Below are 19,792 nucleotides of genomic sequence, written 5' to 3' on the forward strand. Positions count from 1 at the left end.
CAGTTCTTTGACAGGGATTACGTTTAAAATTGCACATAAGAAATGTATTTTTCTTAATAAAATCAGGCTGAAATTCAGTTCCCTGGCATGTACTTCCAACAGTTTGTCCCTTCTTTACCTTCAGAGAGGGATGTATGATTAAAACTTGGTTATGCCACTCTGAGGAAAGATGCCAGCACTAAAAACCACACTAATTTGAAGAGAGGATACCTAAGTTATTTTTCTAGCGCTATCAGAGATTGAATTTCAGAGCATCCCACGTAGTGAATGGTTAGATCTCTCCTGGGATATGTTCAAACCAAAATCCATTCAGGAATGAAACAAAGGATATTTACCTACATTTTCTCTCTCGTATTTTTAATCAATAAAAATACAGGTTTCTCACACAAAATTCAGGATCAGCAGTTATGCCCAGTTTCCTTTGCCTCTGAAATTGTCTCTCTCTGAAATTGTTTCCCTGTTTTCAGCCCAAGTCAGCGTTCAAATTGCTTTTAAAGACAAGTAGGAAAGCAATCAAACAAAGCTCTCTGCTGCACCGTTCAATTTATTTATTTTTTTATTGAGGGGTATCCTGAGATATAACAGAGAATAATATGGTTTAAAGATGGAATTGAGGACTGCTACCATGATCAAAGGGCTTTATTTTTGGCCAATCTTTGTTTCCCACTGAGGTGTAGAACTTCTGCATGATAAGAGCACTCTAATCATATTGCCACTGGCTGGTATAATCATGTCTCCTAAACACACAGCGACGTTACCTTTGTCTAACAGGTAACCACAACCCAGCTGAGCTCTGCGCTGGGCACTTGGTGCTTAACTAACTAAAGTAGATGAAAACCATTTTAACTGCCACAGGCTGAGTGCTCGAATGTAGGCAGGAGCTGTAATTTGATGGAGTTTTTAGACTTTTAGGTTTTAGTGTGAACCCTCTCTTGGAAACAATATTAATTTCTTCTAGCAACGTTCATGTCTTTTTATCTTTCCAGCAGGACACTGGGGTAGTTCTCTCACAGAATTGTCCTGTACGTTCTGTCATAAAACATGAACTTCAGCTGAACGTTTCAGTTCTTCGTTAGTTCAAATCCAACTCATCTGCTATGGCTAAAAGAGGTCACGGAGTTGTATCATTTTGGAAATCTTTGTGCCTTCCATTGCTGGTGATCACTGTGCACTCAAGGGAAGAGGAAAGCAGCAACTTGTCCCCATCTAAGTTAAGGCACCAACGTGCTGGGGGGGTGATGTTTGACTGTGTTGCCCTGAGAACAGGGCAGACGTCAAATTTCAGTGCTCTTAATCCAGCATTTCTCATGGCACCCTTGAAAGGGTCAATAACTCCAGTAATAATAAATGATGTTTGAGTCATTATATACAATTTGATTTTATTCACGTAAGGATCAAAAAAAATGAGCCTGTCAAGTTGCTTTAACACGCTATGGAGTTGTGTATTTTAATTATAAACACAAGGCTAAACTGTCAATTTAAAAAAAAATAAAGAAAGAAATAGGACAGGCACATTTTAGCAGCCTGGAGTGTATTGTAAGAGGAGCTTTCAGATTTGCCTTTTAGATTTTATTTCCAGAGAGCTCTTCTCCTCACCCAGCAGTAACCATAAGGAGAGCGAAGGAAGGGCTTGCCCTTATGTTACTTTTCTAAATCATATCAGCTGCTTCCCACCCCACAGTGCAATTACTGTTGTTATCTCATTAGCGTTTTAATTAGAGCTCAAGTGCAGGCCAATGCAGGAAGGTTCAATACACAGTATCAGTTCGGGGCGGTACAGTTATTGGCTCAGTTTAGGGGGGTCTCAAGGCTGCTCTAAATTAGTGGCAGATATCATGACCTGTATATAAAGAGGCAGCCTCCAACTGTATCTTCGTTTTCTGTGCCTCTTTGGGGTCTTTAAATAGAAAGTGCTGTTCTGGGGAGAACAAAGCTGTTTTCGTGACTTTACGCCACCTATGGTATATGCCAGAGCTGCTATTCAAGGATTTTACAGATCTCGTTGACTAAAGGGGTTATGGTAGATTCACAGATTCACAGCATGTGACGATGGGAAAACTAAATGCTCTGAATATTGCAAACGTGCTGCCTTGTGTTGTCTAAAGAGGATTTGTTTTTGAGTTAGTCTCTATATCAGTCAGTCAATTTACTTCGAGGGCGTTTGTGGTTTTGGGATGGATCCTTTGGTGATACACAACTATATCGTGTGTATCACACCAACTGTATTTCTCTCCTTAGAACACAAAGAAAAGAATATTTACGTAAAACCAGATCCCTCCCTTTTTTTCCCTTTTCAGCTACACGGAATATGATGTTTGCTGCATCTTAACAATTAACACAGAAACTAACTGTCTTGATTTCAGGTTAGGGAACATTCAGATTAGTAGTTGGCTTCCTAGGCAACAGAGAAGCTTTTTTTTCATGCCAAATCACATGAAAAGCACAGAAGTGACACGGGGGGAGCACAAGGCTTCTTAGCCTCAAAAAAGCTGGCAGTGGTTACATATTCTGGAGAATTTGCACCTTCTCCATGTGCACTGGAGTGGCATAAGGGACATCTATACTGAGTTTTGGTTCCTTCAGAGAAGGAAACCCACTGAGCCATGTGAATTGTCTGTTAGGGCATCTGCCTTCTTCCTAGACGGCTTTTACTGCAAAGGAGTGGAGGAGCAGAATCGGGTTTTTCAGCATTGCCCTTTCTAATAGCATCGAACTTTTCCAACCACACCCAGTATTTCCTGAGAAAGCATCACTACACTTTAGCTGAAGGTTCAAAATGGTTTATGAATGAGCTTCCTTCTTCCTCTGCCTACTGTTGGCTGGCACAGGAGACAGTGTTGGGTAAACAGATAAACAGCCTGTTAACTGTAGGCGACAGTGAAACGGAAACTTAACAACAGGAAAGCTAACAAACAGATACACAGCAATGATTGGGATGAAGAAGATGTAGAAAACTACGAGGAGATGCATTTCTTTATCACGTCTACTACATTTTTCTAATCAATGTGCGTGACGGAATTGTCCTAGTTCTCAAGAGCCTCAAGAGGATGAGCAGACACGTAACGTACCTCCTGTTTCTGCACATTTTTCCTTCCCATATCTCAAAGCATTGTGCAAACAGCACTACAGAGGGAGGAGGGAAGAATAGCCTAAGGTGAAGGAAACAGCAAAAAAAAGATCCCGACGGTCCTGACTTGCAGTGTGCCACAGCTACTGTGGTAACTTCAGAGAAGGGCTGTTTGACTTCGTTTGACCTCGTTTGTGTCTTATTTTACATACAAATAGATGTAGAATATCCCAGATGCCTATCAAATTATCAACATTGTCCTTCCAGCACATACACGCTTACCAGAAGAACAAGAATCACTGGCCCTTGATATATGTAGTCGATATATTTCCCTGGCTCTTTTCCAAACCAGCATCTGTAAGAAACAAACCAAGAAAATAATTTATAAAGCAGAATGGCGTTCTTTTAGATAATAATATCAAAGACACCACAGAGAGATAGTACCTTACTCCTCAAGTTGTTTAATTATATACATAACTGGCAAGTGATTGAGTTTTGTGCTACAATGTCACCTTTTGTTTGGACACAGATCTGAGCCCCATTTCTCCCTGCCATTAGACCACTCATGTTCCCACTGTGATTTTGGCTGTTGCCCTTGTAAATATTTCCAAAAAAATGTGAGAACTTGCTATACGGAGGATACAGAAGGTGTGTCCTGCTGTGCTGGAAAAGGGGATGAAAGAAATATTCATTGGAAGGAAAAGAAATCTGGTGTCTATCAGAGTGCCCAGAGACACTTAAATTCCATCGAGTAAGGGCTGTTGCTTATAGCAATGCCTCAAGCTGCATGGAAATGCTGTCTAAAGTACTGCATGAATAAGGAGTTCATCCCTTTGGCCTTTGAACCAAGTTGGTGACCAGTGAATCCAGCACACAGTAAGAGAAATCATTTGAAGTTAGCAAATACTTGATGCAACACCACCAAAGGGAAATCAGCTTGGGGTAAGTGAAAATACAGATAAACTGAAGGGCCATAAACTAGCAGAGAGCCTGGACATGTCCCATGTGACTGACTGCTGTCTTGACTCTTACTTCCACTAATTATATTTTTTTCTGCTGTGCTCTACAACAGACTAAGTCTATGATTTCACAGAAACCCATACCAACATTCATTTCATTCTCTTAACGGAGAGCAATAAATCAGTTATATTTATGTCAGTATATGAATCAGAAACTGGGTTCAGCTCTGGACTCAATCATTTATACCATTACATTTTTGTTGGTGCAGTTTTGGCCCAGGCTAAACAATAGCCAAGCCCGAAACTATTCCTGGGGAAAAAAATCTGGAGCTAGCATGAGCCAGAGGACGTTCCCAATAGTCTGCACACTGCAGCTACCCTGATTTGGTGGCCAAGAGGGTTTAATAACATGGATGTGAACTACTCCGCGCTATTTGGACTTCAGCCCCAGGAGCAATTCCAGGCTCAGCTAATTTAATACTACAGATAAGAGCCACATGGTTCCTGGTTCTACCAAGGAAAGACAACTTTGCTATCATAATGTTTTAAGGTTTAGTTCATTGGAGCTCTAGATACCTTAGGAAATAGATTTGGGAGTTCAATGGTCTGAGAGTTTTCTTCCCCTTTTGTGGATACCACCTGTCTACACAGCAAAAATTAAGCCTTCCCTGTTTTCACCTTGTGACCAAAGATAAGCTTAGTGCCACTGGAGACATGAAAATAAAGGTAATTCCTAAGACAAGGAGACCATGGAGAGAGGTGCAGGTTTGCACTTTTAGAAGGACACAATTAATGATATTTGTTGCCACAATGAGAGGGCAATTTGTAAGACGTGACCTCAAGAGTTCATGGCAAATAAATCGAGATAAAGAAAGCTATGGATCAGATGGAATTCTTCTAAACCACATAACGCCCCACAAGCCGTTCTCCAAAATGTGTTGCTTGCTAAAACAGAAGGAGCCGTTTGGCCATTGTAAAATTCTCTCGCTTGAACTGTGCAGAAATGTCGGGGTAGCCAGCAGGTATCCAGGAAAACAATTCATTATCACACAATTGTTTGCCTTTTCTTGGTTCAGTTTCTACATCTTTTAAATTCCAAGCGAATGAGAGCCTGAATATTTTATAAATATAAAACATGTCTGCTATTCCCTGGTGCACTGACTGCAAATTAGCGTAAATTGCTAATTTTGCAACTTTTGCAAAATTTGGCCATGAGAGCAAGACTCGAAATAAGATACTTCCTGCAGCCAAGTTATCAGCCAAGAAGAATCCCCAGGGCAAACTTAAATGAATGATTTTCTTCTTTTTTTTTTTTTTTTGTTATGGAGACAGAAAGATGTGAAGAGAAATGAATTAAGAGATATGCCAAGGCAGGAAATACAACTCTCCAGAACTTGCAAGACCTACATTTGAGAGAGGTTTTTGAAGGGCATTTCGGGAGAACTATTATGCCTGAAATTCAGAGAACCAAGAGCTATTAGAGGAGGAGTTTCTGGGAAGCTGGCTGTTCTAGCAGAAGGATACAGAAGAATATAGCAGACGGACTAATAAAAAGCAGACTGAGGCATGTGGCAGAACTTAGTGGGCTAGAAAAAGTCAGTGGAGAATTTGGAACACAGCTGGTAGAGCACAAATGAGGTTCCACGGTGAAGGTTGCTAATTGCTCCTGCTCTTTGGAATTTAAATATTGCTTAACTGGAAGACCATACTGAAGAGCAAAATGCTGACATCTGTTATCTGAAGCAAGGTGTTAGACCAAGGTTGCATTGAGTGAAGCATCACGTGTATACACACGCTTCCACACAATTTGAGAAAACAAGGTTGTGTCCAAAGGTAGACTTCTATAACACAGGCATCTACAGGGGAGTTTGATGCTTCACGTGCCTTTTGTAGCCAGTAGATTAAAAAAAAAGCAGCTTTTCTACGATGGTGTTCATCTCATTGGGCTATAGAGCAGACACATGACATTGTTATCTAAATACTTCTAATATACTCATTAAATCAGGCGAGTAAGGATGGGATTAGCTATATTTCTTATTTACAGTCTAACTGTTCAAACCAGGAGCTTAGGTGAGACCTTGCAAGCTTTTCTGCCTGTCATCTTAACTCTTACTTTAAATCCAACATAAGCCATTATTTCTGCAATAAAATTAGCACTGCACATTTCTTTAAAACCAAAAAGAGAAACCTAACTCGCTGAAAGTTACTTCATGCATCAGATTTTTAATTACATCTCTGTGAAATAAAATCCATCTCTTTTTTTTTTCTTTATTTGTACCTCTGAAAGAATAAAAAAACATTCCCTGAATATTGAAGAGGACAATCTGAGAAGACAGTTCTGATTAGACTCAGATATGTAAACACACTTTCATTGAATATCACTAATTAATATTCTTCATGGTTCTCTGATAGTTCTTTACATAACAAAAACCACCCCTGGTTTCATCATTATTGTTAATTAGGTCTTACTAATGTTCTTCCCTTTACCAACTGTCCATCAATGAAATTACTATAATAATTCTTAATCATTTGTGTGCTTTTTTATTTTACTGAACTTAACAGTACTTTTCTTCAGAGTTGTCAGATTTTACTAAAGAACTGCTAAACACCAGACAGGATATTTGCCACAGTACCAATCGTATTTGCCTCACTATGCAGAACATGGTCTCTGCTAAGTACAAAAATGAAAAAATTATAAGTTGGTTGAAGCATTTTCTTACATCTCCAGGCTACACACTCCCAACCCTCTTGGCCTGTCCTCATACAAGAGGTGCTTTATACATGACTAATTATTTCTTGATATCTTTAATATCTTTATCTTGCTTTCTTTATATTATGACTAATTATTTCTTAAAGTCAGGGATCAGTTTTATCTCATCTGTCTATATTTGCACACACAGAATTCAAATTAAAGGCATGATTTCTATATCATCCCGGCACAGAGAAAGGATTTTGTCAATGCCACACAGTTTAGCCTAAACTGTCCCACTGGCTGACGGACTGGAGAGGAGAAAGACTCTAAGTAAGTTAAATTCACACATGGACACAACTTGCACACATGCAGAAGAGGGGCACAGTTTGAGCATTTAGCACAATACGTTCCTTTCCTCAGTCTGGAGGCAGGGGCCATCTGAAGTATCACATGCTTTAATGCTTGAGAAGATGACTGAATATTCATGACAATTGACAGGCCCTCAACAAGTTGTTAATCGCTCATTTTGCTCTGGCTGACTTACTTTACTGAGCCTCCTCTGAATATGATGCTACTACAAATGCAAAATGCAGATTTCCTTTAAGAGCTTTTGTCTTATAGTTTAATGCCCTTATCAGTTCTTCATTTACAAGGGTGCATGTGCTAGATAGAAGGAATGGCACTTCTGAAGCATTCAGTCTTGGGTTTTAAGCACATTAAAGCACATGAATCTTGGTCCCACCGCTGACAATAAGTGAGCACAACACTGGGACTCCAGGCCATTACACCTCAAACTATGGTGGGCATAATTCAAATTCTGCACTATCTCAATGCACAACACATTTGGGGCAGTTACGACATGCAGTGAGGACATATGGAATGTTTTACTCCAAGGCAAACACCAGCATTAAAGACAGAAAGATGAAAACATCTCAAGGCATGAGGTTTAGCTGTCAGACTCTACCAAGAGTAATCTGGCACTTCCCTTATTAATAAGCATGTGAGACAAATGATGCCTATGAGTTAGAGTGTATGGGTTTGTCCATGACATGGATTTAAAAGCACAAGCTCTTTTTGACAACCCATCCAAGACAGAGATAATGAGTGGAGAAATTCAAGCTATTCTGCAAACAAGATCATCTTGTCTTTCTTGCCCTGCTCACTCTATTTTGTGTCCCTCTTTCTTTTGTCGGGCAGAATCTGAGCCAGTTACACATACCCAGGTAAACATTTCATGTCTTTCTTCATATCCATGACACATCAAGGGGAGATTTTTTTACATTCACTTTGTGGGTATACATTCACAGTGAAAGGAGACAGTGGTACAGATGATACAGTGGTTTCTCCATGAAGCCATCTTGTGAGCAGCGTGATCACAGACGTGATGATAGGCGTGTTTCTGACACGGCTCCTAATTTCCATAGTTTCTTTTGGAAGTGATGAGCCGTCTTCCAAAAGAAAGTGTTCAAACCTTGGTGTTGAACTCATAACAGGAACGTTTAACATGCATCTCCATTTCTAAAGCATGTAGTGTTTCTCTTCTCCGGGTTTGAAGAGACAAGTTTTGGTTATTTTAGGGGTTTTTTTGCTACTTAAGCTGACTAGTTCCTTCAGCTCTAGTTCTAGAGCTGGAAGACCTACTTCAGCACAATGAGATGACTGCCCTGGCTTGTGCAAGGTAACAACTACAATGAACCAGACCCAGAATGTTGTGATCCTTGATCCATCCAGAGACAAGAAGGTTTGTGAGCACAGTAACTAGGGAAATCTGGTGACCTGAGGTTATCTCCTAGGGAGAATAGAAGGTTCCACAAAAACACTAGGAAAACCTTTTTCACTGTGAGGGTGACAGAGCTCTGGCACAGGCTGCCCAGGGAGGCTGTGGAGTCTTCTTCTCTGGAGACATTCAAAACCCACCTGGACGCGTTCCTGTGTGACCTACTGTAGGTGATCCTGCTCTGGCAGGACTAGCTGGGGCTGGACTAGATGATCTTTCGAGGTCCCCTCCAACTCTGGACATCCTGTGATTCTGTGACTCTGTGATTGATTCTGTGATTGACTTGGACCCAAGGAACATGTTCCAAGTTTTTCTTGCCACTTGGAGACTATGGTATGAATTCTCTTGTGTGATTATAATAAGCAGGGATGGAGTCACACAAAATTTCTCCCTCAGTGAAAGCATTTCTGTCTGACTGTCAATACGTGTAATTCCTGGGATTTAGATTATCACCTACAAATTCATCATGAAAACTACAGAAGAGAGATTGGTCAAGGGTTCAGAAGTTTGTGGGAAGTAGTAAAGAGGAATTTAGCAGCCCATAGCAGAATTCCTTCCATGTCTACAGCATGGATGCCCCAAACTCAGCCAGTCATCCTATCCCTCGCCCTTATAGTCAGGAGAAATAATGCATCTAAGTCTAATTCATCCAAACCACTTTGGATATCTTCTTCCAGATGAGATGAAATGCATTGCAGACTGCTTTGACTGATCACTGCTGATCATAGGAGACCACAGATTAGTGCAGATGCAGACACTGACAAGGCAGACACATTTAATCAGCTGCGCTACAGGCAGACAAACGGTGTGGTCCTATGAAAAACAGATTCATGGAGAAAAGAATTTCTTGAGGTTAGGGAAGGAAGCTGCAACAGATAATAGACATTGACGCCAACACTAGTTGAAAAGTACAAGCTGAGCTATATCTGACTAGTATCGGTATCTGGAGGGAAAAATCCCCAAATACAGATACCTCTACTTCCCATATTTTTTCAATTTCATGCCCTGACTGCTTCCAGTTGTAAAAGCCAGAAACAGAAATGGAAAAATTCCAGCCATAAGACTATTTTTGGCAGACTGTCACCTGAATTCTGCACACCCAGAAGGCTAAACCTTTTAGCACTCAGCTGTAGTTTTCAGCAAGGTCTTACTCAAGAAAAACTCCCATGGAAGGAAATTACCCTGACTGTAAATCATGTATAAAGCTATCAAATGAGAGCTTCAGGACTTGGCCAAGGATATTTTGGAATGGTATTTCCAGAAGTTGACTCAAGAAGTGCTCAGAAATTTGAGATGCTCTGGATTTGGTGAACTTTCCTTCCTATCAATTGACCTTATTTCTAAATTACCAGTTCAGACTGCAGGCCTTTCTTAATTTATTTAGAGAGCCACATAAACACAAATGTTAACATCACTTACTGTTCATTCTCATAATATAGTTTTCCAATGGCCCAGGCAATGATGATTGGACAAGGAATGCCTGCAACAGCAAAAAAAAAAAAAAAAAAAAGAATTAATCACAACCCATATATGGATGGATGATACAGATGCAGATTCAGATTTGTGTGAGGAGAGCCTCGGACCCAAAACACAAGTGGTCTTATCTTTGTATACTTGAGACATCACAATTGCTAAGACCTCTTTATGTTTATATAAGAAAGATCATCTCAAAAAGAGAAAATGCCAGTACCAGTAGGAAAAGTTAATAAAATTATTAATAAATACATATATATATACCTATACTTCTAGATAAGGTCCTTTTCTGCTGGGTAGCTCTCCAGCCACTCATGACTCAACGTGACTTAAATCCTCATGGAGGAGCCAGCACAGACTTGTATCTAATTGCCTTTTAACACCTAATTTGTTGCCTCTTCTGTGGGAAATGGAGGCTTTAAAGAGATGAAGCAGAGTGGAAAGAACCACAACACAGTAAGGAAGGGAATGAATCACGGAGTGGTCATCTTGAACCTCATCAAGAAGTATAGTGCAGCTCTGATCTCCTGCACCACCAGCCCTGGGGACTTCTGTGCCCTGCAAGTGATTGTGTTCTCTTCCAAGTCCTGTGCACATTTCCCTCATGTTCTTGCTAGACATGAACAGACAAAATGTGTCATGTCCTTCCTCCTAGAGGAAAGTGTCTTTTCCTTTTGAAGAACAGGCACTTAAGAATGAAGATGGTAAAAGATCATGTATGGGAAGGCAAAGCAGTGTCAGAATGCATCCAAAAGGGTGACAGAAAAGGTATACTCAGCTCACACCACTCCTACCTTAGTAATCAGAGACCCAGAAGGCTCTGAGAGAGGTAGGGAGGGAAAATATTAGGTACCAAACCAGTCTGGTGGTCAGTGAGAGCTGTCTGACCAGCTGACTTTCCAGTTTAGTGTCAGAACTGAAAAATATTGGGAAAAAAACATTGAGTCAATTCCTCACATAAACATTTTCTTTCTACAACAACTCCTCTTTCTTCCCCTTTGGTTTTGGATTGAATGATAGTTTGTTTGAAATACATTTTCTGCTTTCAGAACTGCAATTCAATTACTTCTGTTCAATTTTGAGAGGAAGAGGCATTTCTGAACAAAATGCCAATCTACTTTCAGAAATGAAAATATTTGTGACTTTTTTCCACCTTTGTTGTTTCAGCAGAAAAGAACTGCCAAATTTACTAGTTCTGTCTGACCTGCGTTCAAGTAAAAAAGCTGCCTGCATGTGATCCATCTTGCCAAATATCTCCTGGCCAAGCTCAAATAACGGATATATGGCTTGGAAAGGACCACTGAAAGTATCCAGTCCAGTCTCCTGCTCAAAGTAGAACTATCAACACTAGCTCACCTCAGCCAGGGCTTAGCCTTGCAGAATTTTCAATACCTCCAGTGTCAGAGACTCCAAAGCTTCTAAGTCATCCATTCCAGCACTGCACTACCTTCTGGTAAATTTTCTGTTTTCTTAACGTCCAGCTGGAACCTCCCATTTTGCAATTTGCGGTCATTGTCCCTTACAATATCTGCTATTACCAAGAAGAATTAGGCTTCATCATCTTGGTAATTATCCTTCAGGTCATTCTTGACACCCAGCAGATCCCTCCTTAACTTCCTCTTTGCCAGATTAAACAAACTCAGCTCCTTCAGCCTCATGTCCTCTAGATCCCTGGTGATATCGACAGGCTTCTACTGGATAATCTCCAGCATTTCCACACACCTTTTGATCTAAGAGACCCCCAAATGACTGCAGTATTAGAATCATAGAATCACAGAATTGTCAGGGTTGGAAGGGACCTTAAAGATCATCTAGTTCCAACCCCCTGCCATGGGCAGGGGCATCCCCCACTAGATCAGGCTGCCCAGAGCCCCATCCAGCCTGGCCTTAAAAACTCCCAGGGATGGGGCTACCACCCCCTCTCTGGGCAACCTGTGCCAGGGTCTCACCACCCTCATGGGGAAGAACTTCTTCCCAACGTCCACTCTGAACCGATCCATCTCTAGCTTTAAGCCATTCCCCCTAGTCCTATCACTACTCAACATCCTAAAAAGCCCCTCAGCAGCTTTCTGGTAGCCCCCTTGAGATACTGGAAAGCCACAATAAGATCTCCTCGGAGCCTTCTTTTCTTCAGACTGAACTCTCTCAGTCTGTCTTCAGAGGAGAGGTGCTCCAGCCCTCTGAGCATCCTCATGGCCCTTCTCTGGACAAGCTCCAGCACGTCCATCTCTTTCTTGTGCTGTGGGCTCAGAATTGGACACAATACTCCCTAGTCCTATCATTACTCAACATCCTAAAAAGCCCAAAATTCCAAAGGCAGCCTTACCAAAGTCAAGAAGAAACTTCCCTCAGGCTTCTGGCCAATAGTCCTAATGCAAGCCAGTATGGGTTTTACCCTATTCATGAGGAGAAGGCATTGATGGCTCATAGTCAGCCTGAATCCACTGCAACCCCTGCATCCTTACCAGCAGGATTACTGCTCTGACAGTCTGTACTGACGGACCAACTCACACTGATGCAGCTAGGGAAAAGGAGCAGCCTTTGCTCTCACCCAGGCTCACACAGTAGAAGTGAAGTGACAGGACACAAAATGAGGGCTTTTTTTTGTATCTTTGAGTAGCCACAAGGATAGTACAAAGACAACATGTGATAGGCTTTGTTAGAGGCTGTTTTCTAGGCACAACTCTCTCAGCAGTGCAAAAGAGAGCTGTGAGGTTGCACTGGCAGATAAAGAAGCTTCTCTTCTAGTCAGCTCCTCACTTAGAAGTGTCTCTTGACACTGAGGGTTTCACAGGGCATGGACAGGGCCTTTTCTGTTTCATCTCATGCTGAGCATGAGTAGTATCACATAAGGGGTTACGATCACAGCTTTGCTGACCAAAGGGAAATGAACTGCTGCATTCCCAAAATGCTGAGCCTGGGAGCTCTTCCTCTTTGCTTAACACCAGGTGCCCAAGGATCTAAATGAAGACGATAAATCCAGCAATAACCTCTTAGCATTGCGTTGTCACCAACATTGAAGAACTAAACTTGATCTCATGTTGCTCTGACAAAGTTAGGTTTCAATGCCAGATTTCACCACAGTGGGATTTTTAACTTTTTTTTTTCTTACTTGTCTTGTCTTTAGCGCTTTAATGTCAAGTACCACGTTACACCATTTTAAGCACAAAAGACACTTACACCATCCTATGAAGAGAAAGACCCATTTCCGCAGTTTATCTGTGGAGTAAGTCATCACTATAGCGGTGTGCAAGTAGCAGCCTTCCACAAACATCCAGAAGAAGTTGGTCACCACAAAATAATTGTAGACCGTGGTAATACATCGACACCAGGGCTGGAAAGGAAATGCAACAGAATATCATGGTGAGAACATGTAAAAGATTCTGTATGTTGTTATTCCCTTAAAAATCGATGGTAGAATTTTTGCATAGGATGCAGAGATATACCTGTGACTTGGGACCACAATATCTTAGGTGCTGTTGGGAACTCACAGCTATGTCTGCAACCTTCTGCTGAGGCTTGGCTTTGACCATGACATAGAATCACAGAATAACAGAATGGCTTAGGTTGGAAGGGACCTTAGTGATCATCTAATCCAACCTCCCAGCCATGGGCAGGGACACCTCTCAACTAGAGCAGGTTGCTCAAGGCCTTGTTCAACCTGGCCTTGAACATCTCCAGGGAGGGGGCATCCGTAACTCCTCCGGACAATTTATTCCAGAGTCTTGCCACTGCTGTACTGAAGAATTTCTTCCTAAGATCCAATCTAATCCTATTGTCCTTCAATTTAAATTCATTTCCCCCTGTCCTATTGCAGGACACTGTTGTAAAAATTCCCTCTCCTGCCTTCCTGTAGGTTCATCATGCAGGATCTCCTGTACCTGAGCCTGTCTGGAAAGTTAACCTGCCATAAGGCATGTCCACACCAGCTGTCTGCAACCAGTTTAAGAAGCAGCCTTGTGGAAAGAAGACGAGGTAGGTCATTTGGCTACAGGTGGTCTTTCAGAAAGGTACAGCCATAGCCCAGGGTCAATTCAAAGAAAGTATAGGGTAGAAGTCAATGTCACAGTCTTTCTTCATTTCTGAAGGGAAGGAGCATCACTGACATTTAGAAAAAAAGATATTGTACTTTCAAGATGTGCTTTTATCTGCCTCTTCATCCCCTCTACTCCTGCCATTATGCTTCAGTCTGTAAGTCACGTCACTACACACATCACTTCTGAATTTTGCCATAACTTTAAAAGGAAATTTTGGTTAGGCTCAACGTATCAGTAAAAGCATCTTCTCCTAACGGCTGTGCAGTGAGAGCACAGCTGTGGAACACACAATTAGCTACAGAGAGGCAGATGGCAACATCACATCAATAAATCACAAGTAACTACTGATGGTAATTTCCATAGTGCTACACATAGAAGCCTGGGAAAGTCTCTTTCTGACCAAGCAGGCATTCAGCGTGTTCCCTGAAGAATGACATTAATTACCTATGGTAACTGGTATCATTGATGTCATTTTGGTCTCACCATCCTCCAGCCTTTTAATTAACTCGAAGAAAATATTTGAAACTTTTGTCTGTCAGTAGATTTTATTTCAGACTTCACATGCATGAGGTACTTGTGATCTCTAGGCAGTCAACAGAGCAGCAGATGCACTATCAAAGCAGCCAAATTCCGTCAACTAAGAATTTGTTGGACAGGAAGCACAGTTAAAAAATGATAGCCCATTCGCAAGTTGTGATCAATTCTGTTTATTGAGGTGAAGTAAATACACATATCTTTTGACTGTGTTAAAGATTCATTTCTGTATTATTTCATTCAGAATTTAGTCTGGTTTCATCTTTGAATTAGTATGACGAAACAAAACAACTCAGAGAAAGATGAAACATTTTGTTTCCAAAGTTTTGGTGTAAAATTAAATTTTACTTCTTTTCTCCTTTTGGTCTGAACAAACGTAAACAAAGCCACAAACTAAAAAAAAAAAAAAAAAAAGTCCTATTTTTGGCTAACACTAAACAAATATTTTAGCTCCATTCCTGACTGATCCTCAAACCAGTAAGACTAGGTTTCCAAAGACTCTAAGTCTCACATTTGATTTTTGGCAGGTATGAGCATGAATTAAAGCTTTCCCTGTGGCCTCAATCTCATGCAAATTCTCTGATACAGCCTCCAGACTTTTGTTCCCCTCTCTCCCTCAGCTGCAACACTTACACAGTTTTTGTCATCTCTACAGCTGTCCGTTTTCACGAGAACTGTAAAATATAGTTATATCTGAGCCTGCTGCTCCCATGTCAGAACTGAGTGGAATTGGCCACTGGACTGGGAAGATACTGGGACAGATACAGACAAACACACACAATGGTGGTGAGAACTCCTCCTGCATCGTTTCCACAGGAAACCAGAATAAAATGAATTTTGAGCAATTCCTTTTGGAATTGTGGGTTTATTATCACTGAATAATAAACCTAATTAGCAGAACTCATTAATTTATATCTTCTCATTTATTTGACTGAGGATTCTTGATCCCCACACGTATTCACCATTAGGCTCCAGGTATCTTCAGCGATTCCCCTTTTTGATTTATTAACATAAGCCTTGTAACTTCATGCAAAATGTTTCCATGTCGAGTCCTTTATGCTTCTGCAACCACATTATTTAATCTCCATGGATCGGCACAGAAGAGATCACATCATTAGCTATCATAAATGATGTTGCTTCCATCAATTTTGGTGCTGTTATTTTCACTCTGACCTACTCCTCAACAAGAATATAACAAAGTTATCGCTAAGCTTGCATAAAGCAGTTTCCCAGAAAGTGTTCTGCGGTGTTCTGCTGAGAAAAGATGAGTTAATGAAAACTGAGGCATGTGAGGATCTGCCCTTATAATTGCAAGATATTTTTCTTTGCACTTTGTAGTCACATTTTAAAAGTCATTGGAGTGCCTGACTCCAATTGATTTTTTTTCTGAAATAACTGTAAAAATCTGTATAATTGCAGTACTGCACTGGAAGCAAACCATGCAGCATAAAACTACCAATAAAGCTCATATACCACCATGTTCTGTAGTCTAAAAACATCAAACACAGCGAAAAAAAATCCCCAGTGAATTAATAAAAGCTACATATTCTCAAAACAGCATCTGATTGAATAATAATGCGGAATTATGCACAGACTTCTTTACCCAGGTACTAACGGCTTTTCTATTCGTTTTCCCAAAATGTGGGATTAAAGTTCAGATGTCAAGTCTTAAATTTGAAAAGCTAACCAAGGGTGACAAGTGGCCAGCTGACATTAAAATGAATGGATATGCAGGCTCCCGGGGTGGTTTTCAGTTTCTGTAAGATCAGTTTCTACATGAGTGGAGCCACATTGACAACTATGGATCCTGCTCATAATCGAGCAGCATTTTAGTCCACCTGTTTTCCAAAGAGACTATGAATGGGGTGTGCGTGTGTATGTGTATGTGTGTTTGCAGTGCACTTTTTTCTTCATTACCAAGTTAAATACCAGGAGACAGTCCTAAAAAGAGAATACTCCAGTAAAAGATTATTACAAAGGAAAGAGAACAGTAAAAAACCCTGGCAAGGGACTATCACAAAGGACTATTTGCCAAGGGAATGCAGAATTATTCCCCAAGAAAAAAAATAAAACTGCTTTTTCTTTTGGAGTGGATGCTTTTAATCATCTCTGAAATGCTCATATTATCAGGGCTGCTGGGTGGCTACACAGAGGGAGGCATCACAGTACTTACGTAGGGACCGAGCCAATGTCATCACTCAGAAAAGCATCTGCAGTTGGGAATTACTTGAGTGAACAAGAAATATCATGGAGAATAAAAGAGAAATGGGAGTAGCTGCATTTCTCAAGAGGGCTCAGTTCCCTGCAAGGAAGATTCCCCACTTCTTGTCTCCTTCAGCCTTCACGTTTTCTATCGCGTGGATCTCTCTGGTCCTTGAACTGTCTCTCTCAGTCACCCATCAGAAAGCTGACTTAGCTATGCCAGCAGAAAACTCTTCCTTGCTTTTTTTGTTGGCTAGGTTAGTTCCCTGCCAGCTTAATCAGTTTGCATCCCAAAGGCTCAGTCCTCCCCAAGTGATCAAGAAAAGGAGCAGAGCTAGTGCAAAAGGATCAGCAGGAGCTGGGGTGAAGCGTTTGGGTCCCTGGAGAAACGAGGCTTTGCTTCCAGCATCACTTGCAGCCCACGTCACAGAACATCATTCTCAAAGCCAGCGCAGTGAAGAAGGGATTAGCAGAAAAATGGAATTTTGTAAAAAAAAAATCCACAATGACATCAACAAAACAAAACCTGTTCTGTTTCAGGCCCTATTTCTTGTTTTATTGGGAGTCCCATGGTAAGGTACCCACTGTCATCAAGACAAAGCAGCTGACTCAGAGCCCAAACAGCCATATAAATTCTTTTTACACCCTGTTTGTGGAGATGTTGCCCTCTGGAGTGAATGCTTCCATACTCAGGTGCACATCACTGCAAGATGCTCTGAAGAAATGTTCAAGAACCACCAAGCTTAGTGTTTTGCAGAATATTGTGTTTCACAGTATATAAATTCGGAAAGTATGTACGGTCAATTAAGACACGAGAGAAGCTTTCCAGTGGGATTTTTACTTAAAAGGAATTCTGTAATGATGAAATAAATTAAAATTTAACCCAAATAGGCTCATTTTCTTCATCTTTTTGAAATTACTCAGAGCATGTGGATAGGTGTCCTTTGTAATATTTCTATCAGCTGTGCACACCCATCATCCCTGCCCACCCCCAAGCTACCTGGCAGAGACATGCTGCCTCCAAGCACTTACTTCATTACTTTCATGTATGTTGTGATCTATCATCTGAAGCAGAAACCACATCACATTCCTCAGGATGAATGTGGTGATCAGGTTCCAGTGGATAATATTCCGCAGGCATCTGATACTCCTAAACATGAAAATACATTTAAATCATCATATACAGTGAATATATACACAAATCCATTAGTGACTATACAATATAAACAAGGTAATTCTGCTCATCTGACAAATTCCTCATGGTTTGTCCCCCTTCAATACCTTTGTTACACTGAAATACGAGGTTTGTCTGTCCAGTGGGTCACTAATATCAGTCCTTGAGGCTGTCTGTAGCTTACAGCTCTACCAGCAACCACCTCTGGATCTGGCTCTCAGGGTAAACTGCATAGCCAGTTCCAAGGCCAAAACTTGGAGATTTTACAGCACAGTCACGGTACAAATAAATGACATAAATATAACAGAGAATCACGGAATCACAGAATTGTTGAGGCTGGAAAAGACCTCTGACATCACCAAGTCCAGCCTTCACAGAGCAACAGGTAGATGGAACATCTGTGCTTCTTTTCCTTGCTACATACCTTTTTTCCAGGAACCACAGTGTAACTTGCAAATGGTCATTTCATCCTTGTTTTTTTTTTCTCCCTTCTACTCTATCCCTAAAACAACTAGAACTGATAAGCCCCTAAAAAAACAGGCTACACTGCAGTTTGTTACCTTGTTCACAGAAGGAGATTTGGTGACAAATGGTTGTGTTGGAGTGGCAAAACTGGAATTCTTTACATTTGGTTTGTCTCTTAAGCAGGCTCAAGTTTTCAGATTCATTAATGCAACAGGTGAGCATGGATGGCCTGGTATTCAGTCCTGGACTTAGTTGCTTGTTCTAAGCCTTCTTAAGCAAAGTAGAGCTTCATACTCGCCTTCACCAGAAAACATCTGTATCTGTTTTCAGTCCTTCTCCAGGCCCCATTCAGATGCAATGTAAAATATAAGCCCAATGTAAATGTGAGCTACAGTAAGCTAGGACACAGTGCCATAAAATGGGAGAGAGAACATCGTAAATTCTGCTTGCTGCTGAAAATGGCCCCAGGAGGCAGCCCAGCACATGATGCTGGTGCCAACAATCAAAGTGTCACTGAAGCTAGACAGAAAGTTACTCATCACAGATTCAGTCATCTAAAACAAGATCATTTGTCTTCTCGCTCTTTATGAAACAGTAAAGGAAGGCAAGTGCCAAGTTGCAGTTTTGCAGTTAGGGAGTTTTCAATTAAATGATCTTTCCTCAGCTAAACTCAAAGCACTCCAGATATTAAAATCACTTCCACGAGGGTTCATTTCCCAGGATCTTTGGGTTAGGATTCTGCATTTGCAGCATCAGGCTCCCTGCTTGTAAAGGAAGCTGTCAAATAACACAGGTCAAACACAGAAAGTGCTGTTCTCAAACCTGCTCAGCTCTAACTGACCACAGCTCATCCCAGTGACAGCAAAAAGAGAAGGCACAACCCAGTAACCAATGCTGCCATTGCCTCAGGTCGTTTGCGTGACAAACAAGCCAGCCTTCTTGATAACAAACATTTTTTGCTATCCTATAACACCTGCTGCCCTTTTCCTAAGACTCCATTAGTCAGTCTTGGGGCCAGAAGCAATTCTGTTATGTTCTTCAGCCTCACGAATCTCTCAAAGATTTTGCAGCAATCCAGAAAAAAAACCCCACAAATAGAAGACCTCTCATACATGAGATACTGCAACTTATGGAAAGCCGCTCAGAGGTATAATCCTACTAAGTAAATGTTAAAATAGCTTCTGAGTTTACAGCTCGGGCTCCAGGTATGAAATTGGTATTTGGTTTGAGGTCCTCAGCGACTCAAGATTGGAGTCAATTTGGAAAACAAATCTCAGTTATTCAGGCTACAAACCCTCGAAGTGTTGCTCTCAGTTCAGCCTCTGCTACCAAGGAACATATCAGACACGTCTCACTTTGAAAATCTCCCTTCTAACAAAAGGCAAAGCTTCACAGTTAGGCTCTCAAAGAAA

The 19,792-nt window shown here is 41.0% G+C and overlaps 1 protein-coding gene across 1 annotated transcript in view; it reads right to left on the minus strand.

Moving 5' to 3' along the window:
* The window catches only part of CRHR2 (corticotropin releasing hormone receptor 2), a 103,393-nt gene that overhangs the window by 26,234 nt on the left and 57,367 nt on the right, over positions 1 to 19,792 (minus strand). Inside the window, exons 5-8 of the mRNA XM_009877089.1 lie at positions 17,774 to 17,891; positions 13,149 to 13,302; positions 9,915 to 9,975; positions 3,350 to 3,422 (exon numbers count right to left, since the gene is read on the minus strand). Coding sequence (XP_009875391.1) covers positions 3,350 to 3,422; positions 9,915 to 9,975; positions 13,149 to 13,302; positions 17,774 to 17,891 — 406 coding nt within the window. The remainder of the gene's footprint in view (positions 1 to 3,349; positions 3,423 to 9,914; positions 9,976 to 13,148; positions 13,303 to 17,773; positions 17,892 to 19,792) is intronic.

The sequence above is a fragment of the Apaloderma vittatum genome, unplaced genomic scaffold (assembly GCF_000703405.1).
Source record: "Apaloderma vittatum isolate BGI_N311 unplaced genomic scaffold, ASM70340v1 scaffold1099, whole genome shotgun sequence".
In the NCBI taxonomy this organism is placed as follows: domain Eukaryota; kingdom Metazoa; phylum Chordata; class Aves; order Trogoniformes; family Trogonidae; genus Apaloderma; species Apaloderma vittatum.